Source organism: Notothenia rossii, assembly GCF_949606895.1.
Source record: "Notothenia rossii genome assembly, chromosome: 12".
Lineage (NCBI taxonomy): Eukaryota > Metazoa > Chordata > Actinopteri > Perciformes > Nototheniidae > Notothenia > Notothenia rossii.
The window spans coordinates 16,221,271-16,236,755 of NC_136911.1; the positions used below are offsets into that span (position 1 = coordinate 16,221,271).

General features: G+C 41.6%; 3 protein-coding genes across 5 annotated transcripts in view; 1 reads left to right on the forward strand and 2 right to left on the reverse strand.

Moving 5' to 3' along the window:
- slc4a2b (solute carrier family 4 member 2b) overlaps nucleotides 1–875 on the reverse strand; it is a 43,905-nt gene extending 43,030 nt beyond the window's left edge. For 2 of the 3 annotated variants that reach the window (XM_079661691.1, XM_079661690.1), the window contains exon 1: nucleotides 674–875. The gene's annotated coding sequence lies outside the window, so the exon portion shown is untranslated. The remainder of the gene's footprint in view (nucleotides 1–673) is intronic. The other variant, XM_079661692.1, reaches the window with a different exon arrangement.
- Nucleotides 876–1,692: 817 nt separating this feature from the next.
- Nucleotides 1,693–9,435, forward strand: LOC307026355 (uncharacterized protein). Its single transcript, XM_079661696.1, has 17 exons — nucleotides 1,693–2,081; nucleotides 2,924–3,030; nucleotides 3,147–3,286; nucleotides 3,446–3,606; nucleotides 3,702–3,860; nucleotides 3,942–4,380; nucleotides 4,553–4,651; nucleotides 4,887–4,977; nucleotides 5,254–5,477; nucleotides 5,583–5,825; nucleotides 5,923–6,021; nucleotides 6,182–6,375; nucleotides 6,465–6,639; nucleotides 6,728–6,884; nucleotides 6,965–7,118; nucleotides 7,526–7,637; nucleotides 7,740–9,435. The coding sequence occupies exons 1-17, from the start codon at nucleotides 2,061–2,063 to the stop codon at nucleotides 7,913–7,915; spliced, it is 2,751 nt and encodes a 916-aa protein (XP_079517822.1). The 5' UTR covers nucleotides 1,693–2,060; the 3' UTR covers nucleotides 7,916–9,435.
- Nucleotides 9,436–9,437: 2 nt separating this feature from the next.
- abcf2b (ATP-binding cassette, sub-family F (GCN20), member 2b) lies at nucleotides 9,438–15,341 on the reverse strand. Its single transcript, XM_079661698.1, has 15 exons — nucleotides 15,195–15,341; nucleotides 14,253–14,400; nucleotides 13,912–14,124; nucleotides 13,527–13,709; nucleotides 13,139–13,310; nucleotides 12,459–12,554; nucleotides 12,274–12,376; nucleotides 12,008–12,103; nucleotides 11,648–11,767; nucleotides 11,457–11,546; nucleotides 10,860–10,970; nucleotides 10,712–10,774; nucleotides 10,405–10,533; nucleotides 10,103–10,306; nucleotides 9,438–10,011 (listed from the first exon to the last, which is right to left on the reverse strand). The coding sequence occupies exons 2-15, from the start codon at nucleotides 14,386–14,388 to the stop codon at nucleotides 9,892–9,894; spliced, it is 1,836 nt and encodes a 611-aa protein (XP_079517824.1). The 5' UTR covers nucleotides 14,389–14,400; nucleotides 15,195–15,341; the 3' UTR covers nucleotides 9,438–9,891.
- Between the last annotated feature and the right edge of the window lie 144 nt (nucleotides 15,342–15,485).

Here is a 15,485-nt window from a genome sequence, read left to right on the forward strand (position 1 = left end):
CCGTTATTATTCTCAGTAAGCAACCCACAACATAAACATTAAAAAACAATAAATATTAACTCAACCTTTGGAGTCGTTTTGCCATAATACTAGAAATGTTACCTAGCCAAAATAAAAAAATGTAGGACTAATTTAAAGTGTAAGTTTACTAAATGACTACTATAGCTATTGAAAGGTATTGAAATGTACCACCTGACAATGTTTCTTAATTATCATAAACTTACGAAATCTTATTTAAATACAAAAAAGCCCTTTAAAAAATAAAATAATGATTTGACACCTAAGATGCATTGACATCCACCCATATCCAGAAAAATACATCCAGTACTTCAAGCTTTTGATTGTTTCACACTATCTTCAGCAGATGGAATTTGCCCACTTGTCATGAAACAAAAAAGTAGAAAAGGGAAGGGAAAAATATACCTTTAGTCTCCACTTTTGAACAAGAAGTCCTAAAAAAGATGTGCATGTTTAACAGGGAATTAATCAAAAACATCCTGTTTTCAAACACAATAATACACTTTTTTTAACAAAAAGGCCAAAATCCTCAAACTGCGCTTAAGGCTAGATTATTGTCAACTGGTTTGCGTGAAACACATTTGTTTGAGTGCATGTACCAATAAAGCTAAGTGGCATAAGAGCCCTAGATAGTATACAATAGCTCCAGTTTTACCTGATCTTGAAGAAGGTATAGGTTCAAACTGACAATTACTTGCACACCTGCCCCTCATTTCCTCTGATTAGTCACCTATATACGCTAGTCCATTATCACACTCTTTGCCAGATGTCAGATCAGTCATTGTGATTCATAGCCATAGTGGTACTGCCTTTGTTTACTCTAGCTACTAACTCTGGGTAGTATCTGCTAATGATCTCAGGCTGTTCGAGTTTTTGATCTGCCTTCTTGCTCCCTCTTTAGTCATACGATACTTGCCTGTCATACCTAACTTCCTGTTGCTACCTAAATAAAAAGCTTGCTTTGTCTGTTTGTCCTGCATTCTGTGCCCACCACAACTTATAACTAATGAACACACACATGCAAAGGTAGCAGTATTCTTTTAAAATGGACAATCCTTAATTTCCTATTTTATTTAAATTTTTTAGAAAGGTTAGATTTATCATACATTCCTTGGATAGGTTTTAGTCATTTATTTTATGAAACTATATTGAATACACTTAATAAAGTACTTTAGTTAGAGTCCCACATTCCTTTAATCCATCGGACAAATCTGTTTTGAATGATTGTTATCATGTTTGTAAGTCAGAGAGAATTACAAAAATGAAAGCTTGCTTGACAGAAGAAAATTATTTGTTTCTAGCTTCGGTTTTCCTTTTTATATTTACCTTATTTTTTGGAGGTTCGTTGCCTGAAGTCTACTATGAACCAATATGTTTTTTAAATGTGATTAGCTGATTGCATGAATGTGCAGTTTGCATGATGCGAAGACCTGTCATATAAATAAAAACAGAGTAAGAGCGACCCCTGCTGGTGGAGGGCTGCTACTGGAGTCAGGGGTTTTACCTAACTTATAATGATTAACCTACAATTCCTTTCTTTCTTTCTTTCTTTCTTTCTTTCTTTCTTTCTTTCTTTCTTTCTTTCTTTCTTTCTTTCTTTCTTTCTGTCGCTCAGTCTTTCGTTGTTTTTCTTTTTTTATGTGGTTTAATTGTGCAATAATCTGCCCAAGTCACATGTTTGGGAAATGATAGTGCACTGTTAACTCCGACTTTCACCGGCAGTGTAGTGTGTCTATTCTTCGCATACATAAAATATCTCCTATTATATGGAAATGTTGAACAGAGATATTTAAATTATTGTCAGGGCAGGGACTAAGGGTAGACTGGATTTGAACACCGCTGCCTCTGTGGAGAAAACCCCTGCTCTCCGCAGTGTTGATAGGCTGGTTTCTTGTTGATGTTCTGTCAATCCCAGAGAGCTCCGTCAGTGTTGCTAAGCTAGCAGGCAGCGCTGCAGATCCATCCAGGAAGTCAACAAAGTTGCTACACTACTTTGCATTAGCTAGACTTTGATTTTCATTCGTTAACGTTAAAACAACGGCATGAGTTCTGCTGCCCCCCCGGTAAGATGGAAATTACAGAGCTGCGTTTGACATGACACTGCACTGTAAATAAATATTAGCTAGCTAGCTGCTTTAGCTTTTGCGTCGCCATCGTTGTGCCTCAGCTAACTGTTAGCTGCCATGCTAACGTTGTTTGTTGACAGCCCCCACTGTACCATAGACATAACAACATACTTAGCATTAGCTGTAAGTTAGCTTGTCATCTGTTGGTTAGTATACATTTGCTGAGTTGACTGTGAAGTATTGCATTTACCCAGACATAGGTTAACTAAAGGCTACAAACTTTACAAGCAAACAGCAACTTAGATTTTGAGTGTTTAATGGCGAAAATGCAGGTCAGCTATAGTCACTATAAATGAAGGACAAACACAGATAAATAAATATGTTGTAGCTAATCCAGACTTTAAAAAAGTGAATCGTATTGGTAGATAGCATACATTTAAGATAAGGTTCAAGGCAAGGTTAAAGGCAACAAATAGCAAATGTACAATGCACTAGTGTGTTGTTGATAATGAAACAGGCAAAATACACTAGTCAGACAGTGTATTTTATTGATTAAACTGCATAAGCAATAGGTAACCATCTTTAGGTAATGTAACATTAGTAAAGTATAGTAAAGTGCGCAAAGTAAAAACGTATGTCTAAAATCTTTGTGTGTGACGAAAACCTCTCTATTAACCTTTAATGAAAATGTAAGATGTTTTTATTTTTCAGTCATTGAATCAAAGTAAATGTACACCCCTCTATACTAATTGTTCCTGCATCACTGCTGATTGAAAAAAAAGAGCTATAGTTAAATCTTTGTTAAAATTTATTTTTGATTTGATTTGCTTGTTTTCTAGACTATTGGGGAGCTATTCCTCATCCTCGGTGAGATGGGGTTCTCTGAGGAGCAGATTCAGGCAGCTGTTCAGGCGGGGCATTTTTCTGTGTCTGACGCAGCTGACTGGTAAGTTATGCAACCTCTTTTCTGAAATCCCAAATATTATATATATATATATTGTTCTAATTAAATGACCAGTCTTTTTAGTATAATGTTTCTGTATTCCTATCCTATGTTGACAGGCTCTTGCAGGGTCAGTATCCACGGCACAAATTGGTTAAGCATTCAGCACAGCCTGCTGAGACAGCATTTTCTGCTTTCAACCCACCAAAAGAGGCAGCAAGTACTTCTGAGACACCTACATCTCCTTCTGACAGCAGAGGTATAACACCACATTTGTTTTAAGGATAGATGGTTCTGTATAACTTGAATCCACCATTGTTATACCCTGTATTTCTTTGTATCTAACAAATAGGTTTTCAATAAGACCGAAAATAATGCCAATTTAATGTGCAAAATTCCCTTATCTTCACTTTGACAGCGTCCCCTTCATTGGTGCTGAAACAATCCCAGTCAGGCGCCCTGTCCCCTGAACCACTTCCACTCGAGTCCCGCATCAAACAGGACAAGAGTGACTTTGAGGAGCAGCAGAGACACCGTGTTGCTCAGGAGGCTAGAACTGAGAGAAGACAAAAGAAACAGGTCAGCAATTTAATTCTTATCACATAGAAAATGTTGTGTCCGAACTGTAATGTCAGGCCAGAACATCTTACCCTGTGTGTGTTTTGGTGTGCAAGGAGCGCGAGTTGGTGTTGAAGCGGATAGCTGAGGATCGGAGAAGCTTGCAGGAGAAGAAGCAGACCAGTCCCGCCACAGAGACGTCTCCTCCCAGTGTTCCAGCGCAGAAACTCGGCGGAACGGTTCAAACTAATGTGGATAACAACTGCCTCCTCATGGTAAGGCATATGATAATCAATGAATGTGTAAGTTTGATGTAGATACAGTGAAATTACAGAAAATCTTGTTTTTTGCTGCAGATTCGACTCCCTTCCGGCGAGTCCATCCGTGAGCGCTTCCCAGCTGACGCTCCTCTCCGCAGCGTCGTGGAGCACATCGCTGGACGCCACCCTTCCCTATCCTCCTTTTCTCTCCTCCAAGGTTTTCCACGGAAGCGATTCGGGGAGGCGGAGCTGGCTTGTTCACTGCACTCACTCGGCCTCACACCCAACGCTGCACTGTGCATTCAGACCACTCCTCCAGAGACACCTCAGGATCCACCGAGTCCCGCAGAACCTCTATCATCCCTGCCGTCTCCTTGTGATGCGTCTCCTCAGCCACATATCCCTGTCCTGGAGGGAGCGGGAGGGCGGGACCTTGGCCTACCTCCTCCAATCCCCAACCAGGTGTGGGAAGAGGCTATGAATTACGCAGGGATACCAGGAGGGGGTCCACTGTCTGGGCCATCTCACTCCTGGGGTAAAAACTCATATTATTACATTTACAATCAGATTTGTTTGGAGAAAATCCTTTAGACTTCTGAAATAGCTCCTCACATTGCAACTTTATAGGCTCAATTATTTAAACAAATCAGAATATCGAGCAATTTCTTAAATAGCTGTTCAGTAATATTCCTTGCTCTGTTCAACAGGCCGGGGCCATAAGTTGGCTGCTGATGTGGAGGAAAATGCCGGCATTGAGGTGGATGAAGAACAAGGAGAAGAGGAAGAAGCAATTGATATGCTTAATGGTACTACTTTCTGAGTCTAACACCTCATCGCTGCTTGACCTACATGTTGCTTGCTTCCCTTGTATGTGACTTCCTAATCCTCCTAGAACTTCTTCTGGCTTGAAGTTACTTCCATTCAGTTTAATAACCATTTTTTTAATATTAAAGACGAGAGGACTATACAAGTGCTATTAGTATTTTGAGTTACAGCTTGGTGATATTTTACAATTGTCACTTTTCACTGTATGTTTTACAGGGATGCCACGGCTGCCTTTCTTTCCAGATAATAGGATTCGTGGAGAATTTGAGCCCAGGCACCTCTGGCCAGAGCAAGGCAATCGACTCAGGTGGGTGTAAAGGCAATATGACAATTTTACATAAAAACGTGTAAATTGATACAACTTTATATGTTCTGGACTACAACTGATTCAAACCGTTTTGCAGCTGGTTGTAATGAATTATTCTGTAGTATCCCATGTACTGGGTTTTCATAAACATAAAACGTTGCTGGCATTTTAGAATAACCAGGGATGGTTTTTTCATGCTAATGGTCCATCAAATATGTTTCATGTTAATTAAAATATAGCGTCGATATAAAAGAGAGTTGCATTTGTGTGTTTCAGGGAGGCCCCTCATGAGGATCCACCAGAGGCAGAGGATGCGGGGGGTCGGGAGGCTCCTGGAGCCGCAGGTCTGGCTGCAGTGGAGCGTCTTCAAAGAGCTGCGCAGCAAGAAGACCACCGTGCCTCCCAGGGACAGCCGTCACCCCCTAAAAAACCCTACAGGGCCCCCAGCGTGCCGTCCCTATGTGCCTTGGCAACACGTGCAACTGTCCACCTCATGACTGGTAAGAGACCATTTAGAACACTCACTTATAAGACTCACTTATTACCCAGAACATTTTACCCACTGTCAGCATCCATGGCCCTTTTTTATCTACTCCCTACTACAGCTCCCAGCATGCAGTACAGCAGCAGTCTGGCATGCCTCACCCCGGAGCTAGCAGAGCTCCTGCTGAACCATATGTCCCGTGAGAGGCTCCTACGTCCTCGCACCCTGGAGCTCTTCTTCGGCTGCCCATTGCAAAAGTTTGTCCTAAACTGCTACCCTTACTCCACCAATGAGCTGCTGCGGCAGTTGAGGGCCTTCACAGCACTGAAGCATCTGAGTCTGGTCAACTCGCCTCTCATCACTGGTACAGAATTACATCTTGGGATGACGTTTTTTTTATTGTCCCGCAATTAGTTTGGTTATTGCCAATTTATTTTAAACATCTTATTTGGTTCTTCCAGACTCTGGCCTGTCGATCCTGTCCAGCCTGGTTAAACTCCAGAACCTGAACCTGGCCTCCTGTTGCAAACTGACCGACTCCTGTCTGCAGCATATCACAGGTAAGGCTTTCTGCAAACTGCTAACACCACTTTATAGGCAATTGCGTGCAAAAAAGGCAGATCGCAACATAAATTGCTCCGCGTTAAGTACTTTCGCAGAATGAGCTTGGTCTTGATGTATTTTGCCACGTAGTGACACCATTTGTCTTCTTTCCTCAAGGTTTAAAGAGCCTGTACTTCCTGTCCCTGGACCAGACCAAAGTGACAGACGCCGGGATGGTACTTTATCTCAAGTCCGCTCCGTCCTGTCTCTCTCAGCTCAGCCTGAACCAGACGGCTGTGACTGAAGCCACTCTGGGAGCCCTGCCCTCCTGTGTGCCACACCTGCGGCTGCTCAGCATCAAGCACACCAAGGTACCCTCAGCTTTACTGGGCACATCATGACTGGTAACTCACAGAAAAGCCAGTTTTTAACATTTTCTTTTTGTCTCGATGGGTGCCAGGTCAGGGATGTGTCAGCTTTGGCAGAGATGTCCAGCCTGCAGACTCTCAACCTGGATGGGACAGATGTGACAGAGAGCTCCCTGGAGCACCTCTCCACCCACCCTGCTCTGTCTGTCCTCAGTTTGGCAGGAATCCCCGTAGCGGATGGTAATCACACCCTGCAGATCATCTCAGGTAATGGAAAATAAGGCACATTGATGGATTGAAACCACATGTTCCAAGTCAATACAACTCCTAAGAGAGGTTTCTACTTTCCTTACAGGTCTAAAGTTGACCCATCTGACTCTCCCTGGACGGCACTGCGTGACAGACAGCGGGTTATCATTCCTCTCTAGACTGTCTGTACTCATAGAACTGGACCTGACTGACTACACACAGGTCACAGACCAGGGAGTCAGCCAGCTCTCCACCATGATCAGGTCATTCCCACGCTGTTTAACACATCGTTTCAGTGTGATTACACGGAGATACTGACAGGAGCGTTGTGTACTTTGTGCAGGTTGAAGAAGCTGTCACTGAGCAACACCCAGGTGACAGATGCAGGGCTCCCCTCTCTGCGGGGCCTGCTGGAGCTTCAGGAGCTCTGTCTGGACCGGACAGCGGTCACCAGTCGAGGAGTGGCCCAACTCATCACCTTTCTGCCGCATCTCCAGGTGAGTTCATTTCTGTCAATTGCCTATTACAAGGTTTACAAATGATAGAGGACAAACTGTGCTGCCCTGCAACGTTAACATTTGATTATTATAAACACACAGGTGAACTGCGGATCAAACCCTGCCAGAGCAATCCTTCATTTAGTGTTAACAGTCCTTACAAAAACACTATAGGGGAAATGTGTTAAACCAGACTCAGAAAGGGGATTGCCAGCTGTTTAAGCGGCGTAAAAACCTTATCATTATCTGTCGTGCAATGTACGGTTTTGTTAATAGATAAAACAAATGTTTAACAGAACAGCTGCTTTGAAGCTAATTGCTAACTTTTCCATTGGTGTACATTTGCAGACAGGTTATATAGTATTTAATCATATATTTTACTCTTTTTTTTCCCCCTGTGTTTTTAGGTGTTGGGGTTAGCCAGTACGCAGGTGGGAGACACGGTAGTGAGGAGAGGTCTGATTCGGTGCAATCAGCTCGTGAAACTTAATCTGAGCCGCACACGGATCACAGACCACGGTAAGGTCAAACTCCAAAATCACTAGCGTTTCTTCATCTGACTCACAACAGATAACTGCTATCTTTTCTTCAGTCATTAAACAATTTCTACCTTTTCCTCAGGACTGAAGTTCTTGAAACACATGCATCTGGCTCAGGTGAACCTGGATGGCACCGGAGTGAGTCCGATGGGCATTGCGAGCCTCCTCTCTTTCACTAACATCAGCAGCATCCGGGCCAGCAACACTCGCATCATTCCCCATGATGAGGTGTCCGATGAGGAGTGGGAAGCCCAGTGAGCGCCCATATCCTCATATGGTCCACATACTGTACCCCGAGGAGGCCTCAGACTGCTGCGACCCCCTTTTAGCCCCCGAAACAAGCTGCCATCGGGACCCTCCAAAAAACAGCATAAGTGAAAACACTCCTCCTACGTATTTGCACTGTTTCAACTGCAGCTAGTGCCAGTAATCTGTAAATCACGCACGCTACCAAGTTGAAACCTGAAACTGGAGCCATGTTTTTTAAATACTAAAACGCCATTACTAGCGTTTACATATGTAATGTAACATCGTTCTGCATCACTTTGCCTACACTGCAGCCCTTTGTCTCTGGAAAAACTCCATGTGACAAGTGATAAAGATTTATATGCAGCCCTATAGAGCTATCTGTGACATTCCTGGATGGCACTTTTTAGGACGACAGGAAATAACATATTAAATGTAACGCAGCATGTATTTTCAGACCATGACTAACAGCCTCATATATTCATATTTGAGTGAAAGCTAAATAACAATAAGTTAATCATTTTTGGAAAGATGTGAAGGCAGATTAGTCAAACTAACATTGAATCTTGAGCTGTATTCATTTCATGTTGGATTTATAAGAATACATTTCCAACTGAGGTTTACCTCCTTATTTATTAGAATTAGATCCAATTGTTAGTTGTTTGCCAGTGTGAATATTTGACAGTATTAAACAAAGATAGTTACCTCAACTGAAGGATATCAGCAGTCTTTGATTGGCTTTATGTGAAACAAATGCCACTTTTAGCATCTGTGTGGAAAAATATTGTTGCCTCCATGCTAAAAAACATTTGCTCAGTTTCTCATTTAAATGAAATGATTATGGGATTTTCTTATTGCTTTGGTATACACCAAACTATAGTTTAAGACCTAAGTCTAGATCCACTACGACAAACAATTTATCTAGGAAGCCAATGGTTTATATTTATTTTCCCTTGTATTTAACAAGAAACGTTTAACTCTAAGTTTTCCTGTTAAAATATTCAAGCTGATGTGTAAGAGTGGTATTTCTATCTTTAAAAAAAAAAGAAATCTTGTTAAAATGAGAAACTGACCATATTGTTGTCAAGGTGGCAGCAAAATGAAGCCATTCCTATTTGACATGAACACAACTTACTGTAAAAGCATGACAGTTTCATGACTTGTGTATTGATGTTAGTTTACAGCAAACCACAGACGTCCCCTAAAACTCTTTAAATGCCTCCAAATCATGCATTTCATTCAGTCAATGTTTAAAAGGTGCATATTAATCCTTTATCAGTGTTTGTGACGTTATGCCAAGGAATGCCACTATTCTTTGGACAGCCCAGACATTTCCAGTGACATGAAGGACGGGTCAGCAGTGTACAGTGTAGTCTATGCAGCCAGAATCCAAAGCAACTTCTTTTAAATCAGTTTAAGTTTTGTCCTATGTTTACAGAGATGTAAAATAGTTTATTTTCCCAAAAGGCTTTTGGATACGATCACTGTATTCATTATGTGTAATAAAAATATTAAAGTCTTCTGAAGTCGAATATGCTGTTTTTATGTTCCGTTTATTCAGGCAAACCTTTATTGCATTACATTGTTAAATAAGGCAGAACTGCTCTTTTAGACAGGAAAAAAAGTCAACTTTGAAATATCATATGACCTAAAAAGCTGCTGCATACATGTTGGGATAAAACAGAACATTTCGGAAAAATAAAACTTTTCTATGAAGACAGCACAATGGAATGCATTCCAAAATGCACTGAGATGCTTCAGGTGAATCAGCCAATCAGAGTGCAGGGGGATGGGGAGGGAGGGGGTGTTTGGACCGAGATGGAAATACAGTACAACATGTACAAGAGACATGTCCAATAAGATGCATAAGAGATTGGTTCAGTTCTAGTTTATGACATTTCCTTCCAATGTAAATCCTGCCTTTTCCTTTAGGAGCCTGCAGGTCAAATCCATGATGAGATAAAGGAGTGCGTCTGAGGGACTTTTCTTTAGATGTCATGAACCGCCTGCTTTTGGATCTTATTTTTCAAGTGCTCCTTGTAGGCCAGGATGTCCCTATTCCACTTTGTGATGGTTTGCTTCTCACACACCCAGATCTCTTTAGCCACCTGAAAAAATAAATAAAAACATTATAAATGGTGCTCGCTACAACCGGTTAAACTAAAATCTTATCGTCTCATAAAAATGATGAATATATACCTGCTGAATTAGCCTGAAGTCGTGGCTAACTAGCATCATGCCGCCTTCAAAGTCGTTGATGGCGTCTGCCAATGCGTCGATAGTCTCGATATCCAAGTGATTGGTGGGCTCGTCAAGGAACAGCATGTGAGGGGTCTGCTGGGCCAGCCAGGCAAAACACACCCGGCACTTCTGACCATCGGACAAGTTCCTGATTGGGCTGACCTGGAAAATAACGCATGTGTAAATTAAGAGACCGAAAGATAAAAATACATTTGGAAATGTCCTGTTTTGTAACATCTGGATGGATATCCCAGTCCTACCTGCTGTTTTCCTGTCAACCCGTAGCGACCAATGAGCTTCCTCATCTCCTCTCTGTCTTTGTAAGCAGGGTAACATTTCATCATGTAGTCCAAAGGAGACAGGTCTAGCTCCAGCTGCTCTGTCAGATGCTGGAATAGAAGTAGATACATAGGAGACATTTAGTTTCAAAGGGAAATACACTTTCTATAGAAGCCTAGCATGAATCAAATGGATCACCGACATGTTCTGTTCTTTAACGGGTTATGACCGGTAATTATTGACACATGCACGCGTATTGAGGTGCCGTCCAAAGGCTCAGTATTATACCTGGTGATATCTGCCGATCTTCACGTGAGAATGTTTACGGATCATGCCATCGGTGGGAAGAAGCTATGAAAAGAAGAGAACGAACGTCAATACTCTTGTCAAACTCCAGGTTGTTGTGAGTAAATATGAAAAATAACGCTGTACCCACCTCTCCCATCAGCAGCTTCAGCAGTGTAGACTTTCCTGCTCCATTGGGCCCCACGAGAGCCACTCGCGTATCCAAGTCAATACCAAACTCCAGGTTTGTATATATGTGCGGCTATAGGAAACAGTAACAGGTGAGTTACTGAAGAATGTAGCTATACGTCAGGGACTGGCAGAGGGTCAGCGAGACAGATTTACCCACGCAAATGTGGGTTCGCTTTTCAAAAATGGACGCCGACCTCATTTTAATGCTGCATTATAATAAATTGATCATTTTCTGAACTGCCTCCTAGACTGTATTGTGTCTTTCCCTACATAGTCACTATGTCCAACTTACAAATGTAATGAAAGCACCAATAGTTAACAGTACACACAAATAAGACTGCATTGCCAGAAAAAGAAAATAACAGCAATGTAGAATCTCTCCAGGTCTCTATACATCACATAAAAAAGGACATAAGATAAGAATATAGCCTACTCTGTGCTTGCCTTAAACTTGTTAAAAAAGCCTGATAAATTATTGTAGTCATTTTATTTTAACAGGATGAAATAGCCAGGATTTACACCTTTTAATGAAGACAACAATATTAACTGTACTTACTGCGTTGTCACTGTATTTGAAGCTCACATTCTGAACCATGATAACGGGAGGAGGAATCTTCCCACATGGAGGAAAACAAAATGTGAGAGTCTGTGGGAGACAGAGGCAGGTGTTAGTGCCATAGTATACAGTATTACAAAATATGTCACTTGGTCAAAAGTCTTAAAAACCACATGTCATCATGACAGTACCTTGTCATTTGAAACTTTTTCAGTCAAGCCTGAGGCCACCATCTTCTGCAGGGTCTTCTCTTTGCTCTGAGCCTGTCGAGCCAGCTTTGCAGAGCCGTGACCGAACCTGGCAATGTAATTCTAGGAGAGAGGTTGAAAAAGAACTATGAATAAAGGTATTGATTGGACAAATGACCATTACTCAAATGTATTTCCTGTCACAGAAACATTAAGGATGCATGTTGTGAAAAAATGTACTGCAAGAATTGACTAAATCTTGTCCAAAGTCAACCAAAAATGTGTTTGCTTGCTGGAAGATTATCCTTCAAATTATGCATTGCTGCAGCGAAAATATCCCAACACATGGTGTCTCTCATTTACCTTCATGTGTGTGATCTGGTCCTGTTCCCAGTTGAAGCGCTTCATCTGGTGTTCTTCCAGCTCCTCTCTGGTCTTCACATACTGGTCATAGTTACCCTTAAAGCCAAAAATACATTTGCATGGTCAACATACAGGGCAGCACACAGACACATAATTAGCTACAGCCTTGCCCCAGATTCAAGATTCTTTTAAAGTCGTGCCAAGGGATGCTCATGCGGTTATTTTATTTTTAGGAGCCATCAGTGGTTTCAGACCGCTGTTCTTACCGTATAGTTCTTCAGCTTTTTCAAATGCAGGTTGATGATGTTGGTGCACACGCCGTTCAGGAAGTCTTGGGAGTGTGAGATGAGCACAAGGATTCTCTTGAACCTGACAAGAAGAAGCAGGATGAGCAACACATTTGGACTGTTAGGACAGATGTAAAAAGGGATGGAGTAGGGTGGGAACTTACGAACTGAGCTCCGCCTCCAACCACACACAGGCATCCAGATCCAAGTGGTTGGTGGGCTCGTCCAGCAACAGCATGAAGGGTTTGATGAAAAGGGCTCTGCAGAAATATAGGAAAGTCATTAAAATGTGAAGCTTGTTTTTGTCCTGTATAGATAAACTCTTCAATGGCTTATTCAATTACCATTCCTTTCTAAAATTGCATGGTGTCAGTTTTATATATTACAATTCAGGAAGGTATATGGAATACTTCTCTTCAATGGTTTTTGCCTTTTTTTGTATGCGCGAAAAATCATAGGTTTCAATGGTATTCCTCAGAAAATGTCTGAATCTAACAGCAAACATCCATTTTCTGGACCAGGCACACATGTTGCAAGAAGCAGTTCTGCCATAATTAAATGTATCTGAATCTAGCACCAAGTGGGTATTACACAATTTTGATTTGTAATTTTTAGTTAACTTTTTATTTATTATTCAGAAAAACCTACATTCTCAGATCTACACCCTTGACAAGCATTGCTAATCAAAGAGCACACCGCCTAAAAAATATCTGCCTCTGAATGTAGTATTGTACAAATTGAACAGTATAATCCTCTGAATCCCCTGGTTAAATTCAAATGTATGCAGATAGAGGACGGTGGCATCAAATCATGTCACTGAATAGTTTAATATTAAGCACTTTACCTGGCCAGAGCAACTCGCATCCTCCATCCTCCACTGAAGTCCTTCATTTTCTGCTGCTGCATTGAAGCTGTGAAACCCAAACCATGGAGGATGCGAGACGCTCGCACCTCTGCCTTGGCTGCATCCAACTCCTCGAGACGCTCATACAGCTCCATCAGCTTCTCACACTCGGCTATGCAAGGGGAGAAAGGAATTCAATTTCGATTTCAATCAATGTAGCTTAAGAACCACGATAAGTGATGTATACCGTTTATATTGTCTTTGCTTGGAGTTATGTTCACTCAAAATAGGGTGTGTCTTGTTAAATATATCTCGGCATTCTGTTTGTTGCCTCTGACAATACATTTCCCCTCTGAAGTCATTGCTTGGTACATCATGTGCAACTCACAGTCCTCAGAGGCAAGTCTCTCTGCCTCCCTTTCCAGCATAATCCTCTGTTCATCAACCTCCATGACGCAGTACAGAGCAGTCTTATCGCTGGTGGGCATCTCCCGGGTCAAGTGGTAAATATCGATGTGCTCTGGAATGGGGATCTCACGAGAGGCAATGGCAGACAGCAGCATGGATTTTCCTGGCAGATAAAAGAAGATATGATTATTACATTTTCCCTGACAAGGTTCCCTTGGAACAATATATTCGGAGCAACAGTAATCCCCCTTGTAAAATAGGTAAATGCTGTAAATTAGCAGTTTGAATATCCAAGTTCCTAAAATGTACACCAGGCACTGCAAATGTACAGGCGACTTAGTAATACTACTTAAGAGACATTTTACCTGTGCCATTCAGGCCCATGAGACCATAGCGTCTTCCTGAGTTGAGCTCCAGGCTGGTGTCTGTGAGCAGTTCTTGCCCATGGAAGGTGAGCGACAGGCTGGTAACATGGACATCAGTGCTGTTGGGGTGTGATGACAGAACGCCTGTCACAGCCCTCGCCTCTGTCTTTGCCAGTTCAAATTCATCAATCTCCTTTGTCAAACTGGCAATTCCTGAAAAAAAAAAAAATTAATCTGTGTCATAATTTTCCAATATTTCAAGCTAGACATTAAGACATTGTAAAGGTGAAGACGTAGTACATCACAACTTATAACATTTACTCAAAGATAAGTCCTCTCACCATTGCTCTGTGCTCCATTGGACTGGGCCTCTGGTTGATCACCATCCTCTAGTTCATCAGTTTTCTTGGTACGCCCGCGACCTTTGGCAGCCTCCTTCTTCTTCGCTGCCTTCTTTTTAGCTAAGTCGGATGGCATGGTTGCGATAGCCTATTCAACATCAAAAAAGGACAAACAGATCAACACTCTTATTCTCTTTTAATACAGATGATGGGATATATATCATATCCCGATTCTGAGTTGTTTGATAATTGCTAAATATTGTGAATACTTCTTACTGGTATAATGAGATTACACAACTGGGTGGCTAATGGCTTACGGAAAGTGGCCTAGAACATTCGCCGGTGATGTAGCGTCACACAAATGCCGGTCGTGAAATTCAACGAATTAAAAAGAATGAAATCAAAGGCTAACGTTATTATATATCCGAAATGATTAACGGTAAGGCATATAGATAGTTTATGATAGTGACAATGCTAACCACGACCGCATTTAGATTCCTTCCGATCCCACCTGCTTGCACGTTGGTCTCGTCACATTAAAAAGCCTGGTGGCCATACTTTTAGAAGCTAACGGTAGCTGAGGCTCTTAGAATTACCGGTAGATTTTTTCAGATCCGAGTAAAACTAATCTACGAAAATGTTAAAACAAATGTGTTAGCTGATAAAGACATTGCGTCATACATAGGAAATAGATTATATCAGTATTAATAAACCAGCCGTTTACTGCTTAAACGTGAGTTCTCTAGCTAAGCTAACAACGGTTGCTAACTACAGCTGAGAGGCCTGTGAAGCTAAAGCTAACTTGACGAAAGGCCCAACCAGCTGAATGCGGCTAATTCGGCGGATTTTTTGTTTTTCAATCATATTATTTATTTTGTCTTTAACCAGCTTATCCTGGCTATTTGAGTCGTAATTGTCATACATCGTAAATATATATCTTACCTAGAAAATGAAAAACTGGTCTCCGGAGCACACCGATGTCTCGTGTCCACTTTTGCCGGGTGGATGTAGCCGTACGTCAAACCGCCAGACAGTCCATATATGGTCAAAGAGGGCGGCGAGAATAGATGTTACCTCCCTTTCTCGTGGGACTGCAGTAAAATGTCCCGTTTTGATACAAAATGAGTCACATACTTTATTTCTCAATCGGAAACAATACTTTTGTTATTCATTATGACTAACTAGACATCGACTAAGTTATAGCTAGTAAACCTGGGAATAAAACGAATGATG